At 40.3% G+C, this 18,007-nt stretch overlaps 1 protein-coding gene across 5 annotated transcripts in view; it reads left to right on the top strand.

Moving 5' to 3' along the window:
- LOC117815281 (endonuclease V-like) overlaps positions 1–18,007 on the top strand; it is a 103,838-nt gene that overhangs the window by 19,171 nt on the left and 66,660 nt on the right. For 4 of the 5 annotated variants that reach the window (XM_034686907.1, XM_034686905.1, XM_034686908.1 and 1 more), the window contains exons 6-7: positions 298–366; positions 563–691. In XM_034686907.1, coding sequence (XP_034542798.1) covers positions 298–366; positions 563–691 — 198 coding nt within the window. Of the gene's footprint in view, positions 1–297; positions 367–562; positions 692–14,845; positions 15,411–18,007 lie in introns of those variants that run through there. The other variant, XM_034686904.1, reaches the window with a different exon arrangement.

The raw sequence follows: 18,007 nt of genomic DNA, 5'->3' as shown, positions 1-18,007 counted from the left end.
TTCTCTCTTCTACATCTGTTGCAATAATAGTTTCTCTATTTTTCTGAATGTTAACCTTTATCTTTTAGAGAGTTAAATCACTGTTAAATCACTTCTTGTTTATTGAATATAAAAAAACCTTTGTTTTCAGTGTACAGTAGCACTACATCTGTGTAGACGTGAAAGTGAAGTCACACAGAGTTTAAAGAACAAAACTGAAGCCCCCACAGCGGGTTAATAGTTTTCAGTTTGCTGTTGTTTGTATTGGCATGCTGTACATCTTTGTTGACTTTGATTTTTGTTTCCTTGCCTCCGCAGATAGCTGCTCTGGAGAAAGGAGGAGACAGCTTCCCACTCACAGCCGCCTCGGGCAAAGTGCTCGGAAAGGTGCGGCAAAGGACAGACAGACACACACATACAAAGAGGCAAACACTTTTGACAGATGTATTGTTTTGTTACTGCCGCCTTCAAAGAAAACAAAACTTGCTAAAAAGTCAAACTCAACAAAATCTGTATGATGAGACGAAGCATAGAGAGACGGTAACCTGGAAAAGTTATTTCACATGTTTCTCTTTGTTTTCAGGCACTGCGAAGCTCCGACAAGAGCTCCAAGCCAGTGTATGTGTCCGTTGGCCATAAGATAAGCGTGGACACAGCTGTACGCCTCACACACTCCTGCTGCCGCTACCGGGTTCCAGAGCCTATCAGACAGGTACACACACACAAAAACAAAGACACATTCTCACGGACTATGCTTGCCAACATTGAGTTCCCAGTGGTCAGCAGTGAGGCTTAGTGAGCAGTGTTCATCACTTGTGAAAGAGTGTAAAAAAGAATTGATGTAAACACAAAAAGGTGTGAGTGTGGCACTTTGGGACGCTTCAGAAAGGCCTGAGAGACTTTTTGAAGAAAAAAATGTTTTGCAGCCAAAGGAAGGATGCTGTGGTTTCAAGATTTCATTTATATTTTTGTAGCAATGCACAGTGACAGTGAAGACCATTCTACCTTGGAGCATTTTGCCTTGTTTTATTGTTGCTGTTTTCCTATATTTGTTTGCACTGACAACAAAAGGTAGGTGTGTCTAAATTAGGGATGCTTTAAAGGACCGAACATTAAATGCAGAGAGGAAGAACAAGCTCAGCTGCAACAAGCTGACAAGAGAAATCAAAACGTGTGACTGGTGTGTATGTTTTTTGGTGTGTTATATTTCACTGACATATTTCTGATAACATGTGGACCCAATTAAAATTCAACCTTGACTAATAAAAAAAACAAAACATAAGCACACCAGCACTCACTTGCACACTCACACACGCAGCCACACACAACCAGGGTGGATGGACACTGATAATCCAGAGTATCTATTTGAATCACCTCTCAAGGACACAACATCATACATACTGTCATTTAGATCACATACATATGATAGTTGATTGTGAGTTGTCCATGGTGGGAGTTTGTCAAAACGAACAGCGAAAACGGATATCAATACAAAATACAGCCAGAATTATTCAATATATTAAATGTTGCATAAAGGGGCCCCAAGATTCTTTGAATTCTTGACATTTTAGATTATTGGTTTACAAATTCCCATCTGGAAACCAAAACTCATTCCTGCTGCCAGGTTTTAAATCCTATGCCATCAGTAGAGCCGTTTGAATGTGTTGAATGTGAGAGTTGAGGAGTCCTTTGAAGCCCCCAAAAAGGACCAAGTCTATGTCAGCAGGAAGTCGTTTGATAAACTGCAGAGAAAAAGATATAGATATTGACAATACCTGATACATTTATAGACAGTTCCAAAACAAATGCAACAATGTACCAGTATTTGATTTTCATTTGCCATACATTGTAGACACAGAGGGGTAAATATGTACCATTATTTTTGAATAATGGAAATGATTTATCATTTGGAACTCTTCTAAACTATGTCTTGCTTTTAAAACATTTTTGTAGCAATTAAGACACAGTTTCAGAAAATATAACAACACTTTGTCTGAGAGACGGGTCCAAAAAGCTACACAGTAACAATGAGCACGATCAGGCTTCCATGCAAACTATCCTTTTATCTACCATGGAGCAATATATGTATGTTTTGCTGTTGCTGTTATCCTAAAATTAGTTTGCACCAAGCGGCAACCTCCGGTCTCAAACGATGAAGCCCATGCAGAAGTGTTATAAACTGCAAATTCGTCAAGAATCCGCTTGAGGCCGGCTGCAGAAACACCGGAAACCACATACACATGAATGGGAAAAAGAAGATCTTTGCAGCATTAATAAACATGTTTACAGCCTGGTTCAAAAAACGGCTTCTCCCTACATAGCTATTTCTCTATCGGCACACACTGTACGGGGGGTGAATTTTTTTCTAACGCGACGGTTCAGAAGATATTAAGATGACAAGTTTTTGCCCAAATAAGGACATGGCTGACTTGACTCCCGGTCGGGAACATATAGCTGTTGGCTAGGAGGCTCAAACTCCGCCCCTTTATGTCACACTCTGCCTGGTTGAGTTCCCCATTTCCAATATGGCTGCCACCGTCGATTTGCTTCAAAACAGCGCTCAGGAAAAGATGGGTGACTTCACGGATACTGCGTTTATATTTTATACAGTCTATGGTTTGCACTGATGACAAAGGGTAGGAGTGTCTGAAATGCTTGGCTCAGTTTATTAATGTGTAATGTGTAGTGAACTGGTAATTATGCAAATTAGAATCCCTTAGTGAGATGAGACTTGCTCACACTGTCTGAAGTCACTTTCTTCACATTATCCCTCATGCAACCAACACCACTACCATTTGTAAGTAGTTTGAACATAAATTGCTGTCCAGTTTGTTAAATACTGCCACGCTACTCAATTCAGAACATCCCAGGTTTAAAACTCTGCTACCTAAGGACACTCCTCTGCTTGTCACTGTATATAAAACAGCCTTGAATACGTATGATGCCAATTGGCCTGATCTTGCACAGACTGGATGAAAATGATAATCACAAACAAAGATTGTGAAACCAAAAGTTGTCCACAGATTAAGCATTTCACTCCATTAACACTGTTGGCTCATGATGGCACAGACTTGGACAAAGGACATCACCTGAGGCAGTTTAGAGACTGTGTGCAGCTATATCTGGAGCTACAAAAGGATTCATTAGCTTTTGTACGGGATGTAGTAACTGTGGACTGTGAAGTCTCATGGAGTGCTAGTTATACTTGAGTTCCTCTTCAATTGAGTGTGCTCAATCCAGCAAAGTTTGGAACTGGAACAACAGCTGTATTGATTGGAGATAACTCTAAATGTTCAAGTGTCTCTGTTCATGTATTTTCTATTTATAACATACCCCATGCTGAGATCCTTATCAATATGAATTGATGCAGAAATAATGTCAGCTTTACAGATTTTCGTAAACAGTGTCAATTGAGTATTCAGCATTTTATCAAAGACCTTTAAGTCCAGCAGAATCATCACATTTTGTCATTTTACTGTGAAAAACTCAAACTTTCCCTAAACCGATCCCTCCTCCTGCCTCAGGCTGTGTTTCCCTCTGCCACTAGGCTGTGCTGTGCTTCTGCTGTTCACTGTGCCTTACTGTCCACTCTTCATAAAACATGCACACACACCTCAAAATCAGTTTTCCACCAGGGGTGCTGCAGTAGCAGTGGCTAACTCATCCCCTCCTGTGCGTGTGTTTATTTCATCAAAGTGTGAGTGTGATGTGAAGGAGGAGGAGGTGGTTCTGGTGGCAGCAGGGACTGAAATATGGACATCAGAGAGCTGGGGACACTCTCACCTTCCTCTGTCCAATCATTGGCATCTCTGCTCTGTCTTTACCTTTCTCTTCCTCAAGCTGCTTTTCTTTTATCCTCTCTCCACATCACCCTTTTTACCCTTCATCTCCCTTTTTCACACTGTTATCTTCCCCTCTCTCTCTACCACAGATATTTTCTATTCTCTTTATTGCTGACATCACAGAAAGGAAGCGCTCACAGATCCAGTTCTGGCGAGTGTCAAGTTCAGAGCTGAGCTCAGTGTTTACGTCGCTCTTTCGTGGGCAGAGCAGGATTCACGTCCCCCAGGCCTGTGAAACCTTATTCACAAGTTGTGGAGAGAAGAGTCAGAAAGCTGTCACTCTGACCGGAAGACTTTCTGAATAACATAACCGTTGTCTTTTTGAAGTTTGAATATACAAGAGGGCATAAGCTGCAGAATTCTACCCCTCTGTCCAGACTGGCAGACTGAAGGCAAATAAATGACTTCTAACTATAGACATCATGCACACACATGCAACTACTTGAGTGCTGCTCATGCAGACATGTAAATGTATGTAGTAGATGTATCAGACTGCATATGCACACTTGGTCATTTCCAGGCTGGTGTTCAGGCTCCCTGTTGCATCAGTGAGATTTGAGATGTGACGGTTACAACACACAGGGAGCAGAGTCAATTTTTTTGGACGTCTTTGTCCCCTCTCCTTTTTATTAGATTAGATATGCTTAAATGTCCTTGAGAAGGAATTTGCCTTGGGTAGTAGTGCAGAGCAACATTCTGGTTTGTGCAACTTGTTGTGACAGAAAAACAAATCTAGCACAGACAGCAACCATAAATAAATAAATCATATCAAGGAACCATACTACATACAGCATAAAAAACTAGAAAAGATAAGAATGACTCACATTATGAAAGACTACAGGCTAAAGGAGACAAATAGAATGAGTAATATAATAGTAAAATGCTCCACATCATAATGTTGATCATTAAGAGTCGGGTTTAGCTGCTTGGTAGTTCAGCAGTTTGATTGAGGTCCAGAGAAAAGACGGCTTAGATCTGTTTCTATTACACTTACAGGCTCTGAAACATCTGCCTGAAAGTAACAGTTCATATTCAGGGTAGAGCATGTGTGAAGGGTCCCTGGTGATTTAATGTGCGAATCTAAGAACCTACCCTTCATAAATGGGCTGAAGGGACGGTTGTTCATTCCTCCTAATCACTTCATTTATTTTTTTCTACTTATTTCTGCCTTTATTAAAAGGAAAGCGGAAGAGAGGCAATATATGTGAGGAGCAGAGAGTGGGGGGTGACATGCAGCACACGATCAAGGTCAGGAGCTAAATTTGCAACTGCTGGCATGAAGACTACAGCTTCAGTACATGGGGCGCTTGTTTTTTTAATTTTAACTGAGCATTGAGTTTCATATACAAGCCTTCATGCCATACCTGATGGTACTTTTTAGGACTATACTGTGAAATGTGAAGAGTATTTGTCCACACACTAAACAGTCTCAGTCTGTGGAGAAAGTGGAGTCTCTGAGCCAACCTGGCACACAAGTAAGCAACATGAGCAGACCTACATACTTGATATGTTTTCCACAAGTTTGCACAGATGTTTGTATGAACACACCTGCCTGATGGCACAGTTTTTATGATTTCAGGATAACAGTCTCACCTTCTGGGGTTGAATATGATTTCTTTTGGCTGGTATTTTTCTTTTCTTTGAAGATCTCAGCCAGGACTAAAGCTGCTGCTGCTCTGGACAGTTTTTCTCTTCCCCAGTACTGGAGCTTTTATTGGGCTCACATTTAGTCAATACAATCTGTCAATGTCTGTATGAGAGCTAACTACATGAAATATGGTCACTCTTTACCTTGAATGATTCAAACAAACTTACTTCCTTTGAATGGAAAATGAAATCCTGACTGGCCAACTAGTCTTAAGGTAAGAAAGAACTCAGAAAACAGTGAATTCTGGATCACAGAGTCCGTGGCTGAATTGGTTTCCTGAGTGTTGCAGAGCTTGCAACACCAGCGTTCAGTCATCCTTGCAGGTTAACATCCAGATACCTGTGATGGTTACACTATGTCCTCTCTGAGTGGTTGTATGCCAGTTTAACCAGACACAGCCTACGTACAACTATATTTCTATTTCTTGATTGACATGCTGACAAAAATGCACCACAAGATGCCATCTGTTATCTGTGATGGTTTACGTCCAGGTAATAGAGCAGTATAGCATTTGACAGTCATTAACAAGAGCTACATTTCATTCTGGCTTAGACACAACATATGACCGGCATCTCAGACCTACAACAATAATTATAATAATATTAATGAATATGAATAAGAATATGAATAACTCCTAATGACAAATAATTGTGGGCAATGGTACTCAATGAAGTATAAACTCAATGAGCAATGTGTCTTTAATTTTCCAAAATTGTATGATTCTAATTGTTCTCATCTGATCACTTTTATGAGCAATAGATACATAAATCAATATTTGAGTGTTCAAGAAACATTTTAGGTTATTCTCAGAACTTTAAAAGGTAATATGTACGATGTTGGTTTAAAAAGGCCCTGTGCTGTTTGATACATGAACAGAACATGATGATAGTGTGAAAAAAGTGAGAATAAGTGGTTTCATGCATGTAGAAAGTTTGATTGCATTCATTAATCATTTGTTCAGTGTAGGAAAGCAGCAAATCTTTACGTCTGACATGAATTGGTTCGTCAAATGTCATTTTGAAGTGTGGTTTTGATAAGCTGATCTATGAGATGACTTAATGTTACATCACTTCTTCTAAAGCAATACTTTTAATAATCTACCATGGAGGAAATAAAAAAGAGGTAAAAATAGATTCATAATCCAAGGTACAGATTATGTTTTTGATGGATTTAAGGCTTTTAGTTTTTTTGTCAGGTCTAAAGCTTTAATACTCTGTAATGGAGACGTGGCAAAGTAAAGTGAGCAGCTGCTTCTGCACAGCATCATAGCAGCTGGGTGCTCATGTTCTCAAAGTACAAATTAACCCTTCACTCTCCTGTTATCTTTTCCCTCCTTATTCTCCTCCTCCTCCGCACTATCTCATGAGATCCTCTGACTTTACATCACGACTGACGGAACCCCTCCCCCCCACAGCGGGGAGATTCAGAGAGAGAAAGATAAAGGAGAGAGATGACATCATGGTTGGAGTCTGCAGTGAAGGCACATGTGTGAAGGCACTGCAGCAGAAGTCTTCATAATACAGAAGAAAGCAAAGTCACACACATAGAGACCCACTGGCACATGCTCAAACTAATTCACGCCTGTCGCGGTCATGCTCCCTCACACCATTAAAATATCACACTCTTCTGCTTTCCCACACTTCACCTGGTAAAGCCCGAATAAATGTGGAGAGCAGAAATGGAGCAGACACTATCTCGATTCATCCCTTTTTCTTTTTTTTTACTTAGCGGCAACAGAGAGAGACTGTGATGGAGGTCAGACACAGGAAGCTGACACAATAAAGATGAGGCATTATCAGCCAATTACATTCCTGTGGAAGCAAACTTAGGGTTTATCTATCTGTTCATAAAAACTAATGTCTGAAATTGTAATAATGAAGTTTTTTTTACCTGCACTGCATAGTGCCATCCCTTGAGGTTGTACTGACTCTGACGTTGTTGTGTTGGTGCTGATTAGCAGAGCTTTGCCAATCCTGCTCAGGCATTTTTGTATTGTCAGCTCAAGGCCCCTCATACCTTCAGTATGAATATCATAGAGGCATAATGTTGGGACAAAGTGGCCCCACTGCTGTGCCTACATCAGAAGTCATAACAGAGGTGTTACAGGGTGAGCAGGATCACAATGATCCCGTGACTGTGCAGATAGGATGGCACAGCTGTGCATGTATGTGTGTGTGTGTGTGTGTGTGTGTGTGTATTTGTGTGTGTGTGTGTGTGTTTGTATTTGTGTTTGTGTGTAGCTCCCACTGTGTTTCTACCTCTCGTGCTTCTGCAACGCAGTAACTCAGTGAGTCCCACACTTAGACACCAATATTGCGCTGTTGCAGGATCAATATAAAGTGCATAGGGGTGATGACAGCAGAGCTTCATCATGCTGCTGTTGCAGAAAAAGGGTATTATCAGTGGGCTGCGGATGTGTGCCTTATGATAGTTTATTAACACTGCGACACAGTAGGTGAAGTTAATGCTGGCTGTCACCTGCCAATAAAATATTCATTTCAAAAAATGAGGTTGCAGATGTCATTAAGGAGTTGGTGGTGGGTCATGAGGCTAGACTAGTTGAGAACATTGACTTTATATTAAATGGACACTCCGCATCCATGCTAGAGGCTGCTCCCATTGTGAGAAGTGAAAACAGAACACCTCGGTATGCGCTGATATATTTCACTGATGGAGCCAAGGCATGTGCAGAAGCAATCTGGCAGGTGGAGCTAGAGGACTGATGTCACACCCTTTGCGCCAACCAAAACACATTTAACTTACTAATGAAAGGGAAATGAAACAGCTGTCTGCAGCTCACAGCCTCCTCTTTCCACCTCTGCCCCTCTCTGTTGCTCTGTTATTGACTGTCACTGTCTCATAACTTTCCTGATGTTTCTTTTTTTCAAATGGATTGAAACAAAAAAAAAGGAAAATGTATTTAGGATTGAATGTTCTGTTTACAACCTCAAAAAGCAAGCACGCTAAGAAACTAAATGTAGTGCCCTCTGCTCAGGCTGCACACTGCAAACACGACAGCGCTGTCCATGGTGCTGAAATAACAGCTCCAATATGAAGTCAGTCTCACCAAAAGAGAACAGACCAGTTGGATCCTGAAAATACACCAATTGTAGATGGGACTAGAGCCAGTCCTTACAAATGTAAAGCTCAACAGGTTCACCAGGTTCAGGCCCAGGTTTGCAGCTGCAGGTGGTGAAGACTGTGTCGTTCTCTGAGGCATTACCCTCCGTGGAGCTGTCACTTCCAGCAAGACCCATTAGGGGTGCTAGATGAGCTGCAGTCAGTGCACTGTTGTCTTCACTCATTGCTGTCCTTTTTTGTTCTGTTAATCCAAATTGTCCAAGCAGGTAGGGGTGTTTGTGTTGAAATTCTAACTATCCATAAACTGCCCAGAAATACTGAATAAAAACACTTTTTTGTTTTATTAATGAACGACTTAGCATGAGTCCATTCAAAAACCCTGCCCACTCAGGGAGGAGGAGTTCAGGTGAGTACATAAAACTAACTATTCAAGAGCAGCGTTACAACACATGGATGGCCAAAGGAGGAATAGGCAGAATTATCTTAAAAAGGGGAGACAGATGTTTCGACTTATGTATAATGTTATTGTTGATTTCAGACACCTTTGAGCATGGAAAATATAATATTACGTATAAGTGGAACAACAACAGAGCTCCCCCAAAATGTCAAACCATGCTTATATTTAAAGGATAAAAAAACCCCTTCTTGTCCTTATTACTGAAATGACTATTTGTGTTTTTTGTCGTGTTAACACGTTACTATCTAATTTTTCGAACACTGGTTAGATAATCTATCCAGCAGCTATGTTTGATAAAACTTTAAATCTTGTTCAAATACCTCCTGTAGGTCATTTTGACATGAAAATAAACTGGTAAGTTGGTTATTCACACCTTTAATGAAATCGTGCTGCCCTGTTGCTCTCCTTTCACACATTCAGTGTGAGTAAAGTTTGCTCTTTGGTCATTCCTCAAGAAACCAACACATTTATTTAAACTCAACAGGTCATCTTAACCAAAAAACAATCTTAGAACTTTTTTCTTACCATTCCATTTAGCTTAATGTTGTATTTTTCACAGTAAACACTCAAGAATTTTATAGGAAACAACAGTATCATCATTTTTACTGTGACCAAGTCCCACACATTCACTTTTCCCTCCTACATGTTAAACTGTTAAACATTCAGCCCTGCAGCCAGAAGCTCATGCTGCCGACCTCTGAGCACAGATACACAAAACATGTGCACAAAGTCCAACTACAGACACACTTCATATTCTTCACACATACCCATTAGCAAGCTCTGTGTGTGAGCATGTGCTGTACAAACACACAATATCACAGACACACACACACACACACACACACACACACACACACACACACACACACACACACACACACACACACACACACACACACACACACACACACATACACACACACATTAACTTACAGACACATTTTCCTTCCTCTCCTTGAGCAGTCAGTGAAAAGCTTACAGACCATATCCTACTTACCACCTGGATATTAACTGTAGACATGACAGGTTGACTCAAAATATTTATGTAAAGATAATTTTATTGATTGAAATGATTTATTTATAGGGCTGAAAACATGAGTCCCTCAGATTCCATGGTTTTTGACGCTTCCATGGAAGCAAATTCTTAGCAGCAGCCTTGTGGACAAATTAATGCTAAACTGAACAATTCAATTCATGGTCAAGTTAAAACATAGGCCGGCTTACTGGCTATAATTTACATCAAACAGAACATTTTCATTGAAGCTAACGTTACACAAGATGAGCAGGAATAGTTATGTTGACAGTTCTTTCTTTTTTCAGCTCTCCTTCTTCTCAGAGCTTTGCGGTTCACATACCTCCAAACATAAATGACTGGAATGTCTCAACTTTTAACATTTTTGCTATTATCACTACCTCTCATGGTTTAAGTTACTTGGTATAGGTGAGAATGAATCACTTGAGTCATGGGGCTTTGACAAATCAGAATCAATCATTGGGCATAGCCTGGATAAGTCAAGGATAATGTATAGTGAGAAGTTTGTAACAGGGTGAGCAGGACCTCCTTTCCACATGTTAGACTGTAAACGCTGCTGTATCCCATATCATGTTGTTTGAAATGTTTCCCTCACGTGCTATCTATAAAGTTGTACATTTTTGCATTGTATCCTAGAGTTTCTGTCTTTAACCTCTCCTGTGTGACTGCCTCTCCTCTAGTTTTTCCCACCGGTGCACAAACCAATCTCCTCTTCAAGCAGATTGATGTGATTATGGTCATTCTGACAGAGTCTGTATTTAGAATGGCAACTCTGGTAACAGGCTGCTCTTCCTAATAGCTACTTTGATTCATTGGTCGTTTAAAATGGGTGCAAGTGAAAGCTTGAATTTTGGCACTAACATCCTCCTAAACCTAGTGATGAAGTACTAATAACTGACTGTCTACTTCTGAATAGTTAAGACCAGCTGGAGCCTGTTGCTCACACTGTAGGACAGAGATCCTCAGGGAAAACAGACTGCTCTTTTTTTCTGCTGGAAGAGTGCTTAAGTGCTGAGTCCAGTCCAGTTCTTTTTTCTGTATTATTATTGTTATTTTTTAAGGGACCTTTAAGTATTTGCACCAGGGAAGGTTCCCTCTGTTCTCCCGAAGTCCACAGCGATGGACTTCGGGAGAACCACATTTTGCTGATATTGAGCCTCATGGCCAAGCTACCATAGAACAAAGATTTCTGTCAGTTATCCTTACAGCTCAGTACATCAACTTACAACTCATAATTTGAGAATGAAAAAGCTTTGGGTTTGTTAATTTAAGAATTTATAAATTGAATTTTTGTCTTGATGTAGTCTGAAGCCCTCAAGGTGTTCAGTCATCTCTGACCCCATGATTTTACTGGCTATATTGACCACTCATGTCAGTTTTCATTTACATTTGACTTCCAAGAATCATAAATATAAATGCAAACTGTGTCATTAAAAAAAATCTTGAAGACTTAAAGAAATATGAACTAAATATTACAATTAGACTCTGTAATAGAAACTAGAGCTTGGTGATTCTACAGATCAAGAGTAGCCTTTTTTTTTTTTTTTTTGATCTAGTCTGGATACTTTTATCTTTCAGATGACATCATCACTATAAAAACACTCACACAATGAGTTTTCCCTGTAAGCAATGTAATTCACCCATGCTCAGTTGAACACACACCATCTTTCGGCCTAGAGATGGCTGTTTAGCCCTACATGACTCATCACTCAGCTTTCTTGCTTTACAGCACATCTTTCTCCTTGAACCATTGTTCCACTTTGTTTAGCATGTAACAGTTGAATATTTCAGTGATTTTTGTCTCAAAAGAAAAACAAGGAGTAAACACTGAGCACTTCGCCAAGACAATTTACTTTTTCCTGCTCATGGTCCCATCTGAATCCTCCCTTATCATTAATGGCTCTGACATTGATAAAATAATTCAAATGAACACACACACATTCATGAAAACAATTCTGCATGATGCACCTCAAGCACACTGCCTCATCATTATGTCCCTGCAGCTATTAGTTACTTTTACTTTGTGCTCATTTTTGGGCCCCTGTGGATGAAATCAATACGCCTGGTGTCCTGAAGATGCTAAATGATTACCACATTAATTTACCTAAAGCTAATGAGAGGATGTCAACTATTTCAGTGCTGTCTTCCTTTCTTAAACAGCTGTTTGCAGGGATTAAAGTGTTGAGATGATACATCAGTTTGAGGCTTTGTAAGATTAATACTGGTTTTCTGACTATAGTGATACAATTTGTAATATTGTATGGTTCCATACATCATTATTGATACAGCTAAGAGTTTTGGTAGTTGGATGTTTGCAATTGATAAAACAAAAGCAAGATAGCTCATCTGTAAAAGCTTACACACCTGTTATAAGTCAGTCTTTTAAGTGTTATGTCTGCTGTGACCTCCATAGTAAATAATAGCAATAATACAGACATAATACTGTTGTGCTCGTACTTTGTGATTGTAATCTTTCGTGCATAGATGGGAAATACTTCACACAACAAGGGATCTTCATTATTAGCTTTTACTGACGTCACTTCAGCAAGTACAGAATACGAACATTGGCCACTTTCCTGTCTGGTTGTAGTTTCTGGCTTGGGCACAGACAGCAAGCTAGCATGTCCATGCAGTGAGCCGTGAGCACCAACAAAAACCATAACATAAACTGAACATCAAAACCCAAGAATCTGGCCACATCTACACGCGCGCCCACGTGACCCGCAACAACCAATCACTCGCCACGCTCAGCAACACGCACCCAAAACAACACATAACAACATAACAGAGCATCACCGTAACTATGGTGAGCTGCCTTACAATACAAACCAATCATGAGAATTCAGGGACTGCTTGTTGTGTTTTTATCTCCAGCTTTCTTCTCATCATCTTGTCTTGTCTGGTCTTTTCTCTTCAACTCTCTGCTGAGTTTTGAAGCTGTCTTTTTCATTAGTGCATCAAATTATTTAGAAAAAAATGTTCTTCTCTTTGGAAACATTTTTGCTCCTTGCTCCTGTATGCCATAAAACACATCTTCTGTATCAGACAAGGTGACAGAAGTGACAAGAGAATCAACAGTTACTTCAAAACTGGTGTGTTGAAGATTTGGTTTTCTTCTGTAGGAAATTATGAGACATAGGTATAAAACCGAGTCTGTATACAGTATGCGTGTAATCTGTGGAAAGGAACAATCTTTCCAACTTCAGCTGCACCTGCCTACAAGGTCACAGATAGATGGGTGTGTCTCTTTTTTCATCAAGGTTAAAGAACACAAACCCATCACCAACTTGCTTCACAAACCTGACACACAACAACTTTAATCTTTCCCTCAGGACTTTTTCACTTGCTGAGAAAGTAAGAAAAACATCAGGGTCAGTAAAACCTTTACTCTGAAGAAACACTTACATTTTGTGTTTGTGCAGAAAGTTTCTGTCCCACACCAATTAAGGAAAAATTGCACAAAATATCTTGTTTGGGGCACTGATTTTAGCTCTGTGGTTAAAGCATGCTCCATACACAATGGCTTTAGTCCTTGTTGCAGTGGCTGCTGGTTTGTCTCCTGGCCTCAGCTGTTTGCAGCCTGTCGACCCCCCTCTCCTCTCCCAGTATTTCCTGTCTCTCTTCAGCTGTCATTTCAAAATAAAGGAAAATATGGCGCCCTGAAAATCTCTTGTAGATTAAAGAAGAAATGTGCAAGGCAGCAGTGGTTGCTGTTCTGCAAAAAAGGCTTTTGGGACTTGTCGCGGTGTGCTGAGGTGTACTTATTAGCTCAAGAATGTTTGTAGTGAAAACAAGGAGATAAACAACTTGCTAGCAGCCTACTAGCATGTGATGCTAATCAAATTATCTGGAGTATGGAAATACACCAAAGCTTGTGAAAAGAAAACTGATATACAGTCTTATTTTCATCCAGATCTGCCATGAGTAAAGGAAAAAGAGAGCACTGGGGTCAACTGACAAAAAGCTAAAGATAGAGGTGACAAAGTGGTGAAAACAAAGAGATGTTATTTTCTGATTGTTTCACAGAGGTTACACTCTCATACTGTATAAACACTTTGACCCCCTGCACAAAGGTGTGAAGGACAGTGCAAGACTTTGTGTGTCTGATGCTGATGCACTTCTCTCTGCTCCACCTTCTGTTACAGCATCGACACCGCTTACTGTTCTCATTCAAGTATGTCACAAATACTGATGGTTTTTAAAGTTCCTTTGACATCTCATAAAGACGCACGTCATGTCTATGATTGTTGCAGGCAGACTGAGAGCACAAGAGAGAGAAAGCAATGTGACCAGGTCCCTTCACATTTATCTGTCCCGACTTATGGACCCTTGGCTGTGAGCTTAGAACCACTGCACAAAAGCTGACACCCATAAAATATCCAAAATTGGAAAATTAGAAAATGCAGACACAGAGCACACTCTCTGGAGATACAGACAAAGTGACTCAGCCCAAAATTACACAAATGACTCAAATAGAAAGTTTCTAAATGTGACAAGGCTTCAGTCTTTTGACTGTTAAACTTTCAGAGACTTCACAAAGTTTTCTTGTGTGGTAGACAATGCTGTGCAGGTTTTTTTCCTTTGACAGGGAGTGTCCAAAAGTTTTATATCTCCAACACACTTGACTGCTCATTTGACATGACTTTGTCAGGTAGAGATGAAGGTAGATTTAACCCCTTGAATGAAGCTCCTAGACTGAAATAGAAACTGTCATTCTCTTGGACTCTTCTCATTCAGACACACATTTGCAACCTGAATGACTGAGAAGCTTCATCGATGAGTCTGACGCTTGTTTTCACTAACAGGTTTGTGTCAGCTGCTGTGTCATGTGTGTAGTCCCCGGCTACATGTGGTCCATTGGTCATTATCTCCAGGCTGAAATCCATTACTCCCCAATCCACTCGTCTTCCTCTTCCTCCTCCACACACACTGATGGGAAGACATCCTGTGGTAATGGGACTCTGAGGAGCTGCATGAGACATACAGTAACAGCCTATTTCCAGACCTCTCCTCCCTGTCTGAGTGCTTCTCACCCAGCGGAAGTCACTAATTATTTTCTCTTCCCTTCTGCAGCAGTCACCTGTACAGTGCTGGATCTCTACTTTCACTTCTTTAAGATAACTTCAGATAGGACTGTAAACAGTCTTTGTGTTGCTTAAAGTTTGTCTATCTTGCTTGCGCATTGTTTCCCAGAAGTGTCGAGGGGTTGAAGTTATATTTCTGTGTGGCTCCATTTATCCACAGCAGCATTAAAACAGTCTCCCCACAGAGCCAGCCGTGCTGCAAACATCTTCCTGCACAGTACGGTAAAGCTCTTTGAATGCAGTTTGTGTACACTTCCCCTGCTAAGAGGCAATAAATGTGTCTCCACGATCCAGTCTCCATTTTTGGTTTCCATACCCCCCCCCCCCCCCCTTGTGGTACCGGGCACAAAGACGGGCAATGTAAAGCTACACAGCTGCACTCCCAGATTGCAAAAACAGATGGAATTTCAATGTGAGCGAAAGCTGATGAGGAGTAAAAGCGATGGAAGAATGCATTTTGTGTGTAAATATGGAGAAAAGGAGGCATGCAGTGTGTCTTTATGTGTGTGAGAGAAATATTGCTGATTTGTGAGCAAATATGGAAGAGTGGGATCATTTTGTGTTATTTGCTTTTTTTCTGATATTGTCTCCTTTGTTGTTTGTTATATTAAGACATCTCTACGGATGCAACACTTAATTCTGCACCCCAGCAGGCCGTAACAAATGCTTTTTTTCCAGGCCTGTGTGCGTGTGTTCTCTTTTGTTATTAAAACCAGCCTGTGTGTGTCCCTTCCTTTTGATGAGTCCATACTCTCTCAACTTTCCCTCACCTCCTTGTTCCCTCCGACTTTGTTCGTCCTCACTGTATGCTGTTTTTGCTCATCTCTCGCCGCCGTCTCTCATGCATTCATCTATCTCCACACCCCCACCCCCCGCTGCTCCGTCTCCACTCTCTGAATAATTCAGGCCTGCAGAGCGAGTGTATTTTTGGTTGTTGTCACCTCTGCAGTAACACAAACACACAGGAGAGCACAAACACACATTCACACTCACCTGTGCAGCCGTAGCACGAACTTATACACACAGACACACACATGCAAATTCACACAAATGACGCTCCAGCAACACCAACACAAAGGAAGAACACACAGTGAGACTGTTGAGATTTTCTAACTATGAAGAATTTTCCTTCCAGGGATTTCACACCTTCACTGTGCTTCCACCTGTCTCTGCGTCGCTGTCTCAGTAATGAATAATAAAATGTCTCACTTTTTATGTCTTCAGAGTTGCAAAAAGTTTGACCGTACAGTAGTGAGTGAGAAAAATAAACTTGGAAAGTAGAAACTTCCAGTGCTTTTTTTTGGTTACAGGCTCCCCCTTTAGTTGTATTTTTTTCCCCTTGAGTTTGGTCCTTAGACAGTGTCTGGGACCAACAGAGACATGGGTTTGCTACAGGTTTGTTTGGGTTATTTATTGATTACATTAACATTTTTTCAGTTGAGATAATAATAGGGTTGATAATAGAACACATCTGTAAACTAATTAAAGGCAATTTGTAGTTCTATTAACATTGTTTGACATACTTCAGTTTGTCTGCATCATCAGTCCAGATTGTACGCTCACAGCGGAAATCAGAGGAAAAACCAGAAAAATTCCCTCATAAAATGTTTAGCCTCAAGCCTTAAATGCCCTGGAGGTCTTCTCTTGTGTTGACAAGATCAAACATTTTCTCTCAGTTGCATATTTTTCTTGGCTTGTGTATTTCTGAAAAATTCACCATTCCTTAACTTGTAGAGGACTTTCTGTTAATGAATCTTTTTTTGGCTTCTGTGGCAAATTTTGTAATTTGATGCTTTTTTTGTAGCTCATTACTGTTGATATATTTGTCTTGAATTATTGTGAATTGCTGGTAATTGGCATTTTTTTAAGCTACAGATTGTTCCTCCTGATGGTGATGTCTTGGACGGTTGAAGTGATTTGATGTTATCTCTTTATTTTGGCTTTCTGCAGCACATTTTTAAATTTGCATTGTGTTTCTACTGTTGTATCTGGTTTGGATTTTGTATGTAGATTTTTATGTTTTGAGGAAAATGCATTTAGTAGCTGCACTTCTTTCATAACTGAAATATTTGTAGATCACTTCTGATGGTCACACTACATTAGGCATAAATTGTTTATTTTGAAGCTGCATTAACAAGCACTTTTCATATGTGAGTGCAACCGTGCCATAACCAAGCTCTGCCGTCATCAAGCCTTTATACTTTCATATTGATCCTGTACTGATGTAATATTGGTATCCCAGTGTGTGATTCAACATTGCATTATGACACTGCAGAAGCACGAGTGATAAACACACAGCAGGAGCTTCACATGCATACTCGCACACACACAGCCCTGCCTGCTCTGTCGGCTCAAAGTGATCCCCTTCCGCCTCTGTGATGTCTTTGTTACTACATCTAATGCCGGCACAGCATTGGGACTAATTGGTTCCATCAAAACACTTTTGAGACATTCATACTTAGGGAAAGACATTACAGGGGTGTAAATGTGGTACCTTTACCTGGCAGGAAAACAGAAACTGTGAGCTAAGTAATGCTGAAACACATTTAGCCATTTAGCTTTGGAGAACCAAGAGGTAATTGTCTTTTTGGTTTTCACCACAAGAAAAACCATTGCACAGTCATTGGTCCCACCTTTCATCTAAAAACAGATACATAGATTAGGCCAGCTTTAAACAGACTGAGGTTGAAGTGTCAATAATTGTTGCAGGTATGTGTTTAACCAAAGTATTGGACAAACTGAAATTGTAACCTGCAGAAAACACTAGCGGAAGTTGAGGAGATCACCAAAATCATTAGGACTCAAATTTCAGAGACCAAATTTCAGACAGTTCATTTAATATTTATGGAGATATTGAAGTCAGGACAAAAGTGCTAGACTGAC

Source organism: Notolabrus celidotus, chromosome 7 (genome assembly GCF_009762535.1).
Source record: "Notolabrus celidotus isolate fNotCel1 chromosome 7, fNotCel1.pri, whole genome shotgun sequence".
Lineage (NCBI taxonomy): Eukaryota > Metazoa > Chordata > Actinopteri > Labriformes > Labridae > Notolabrus > Notolabrus celidotus.
Note: the sequence above shows the minus strand (reverse complement) of the source record. Positions and strands in the feature narration are given on the sequence as shown.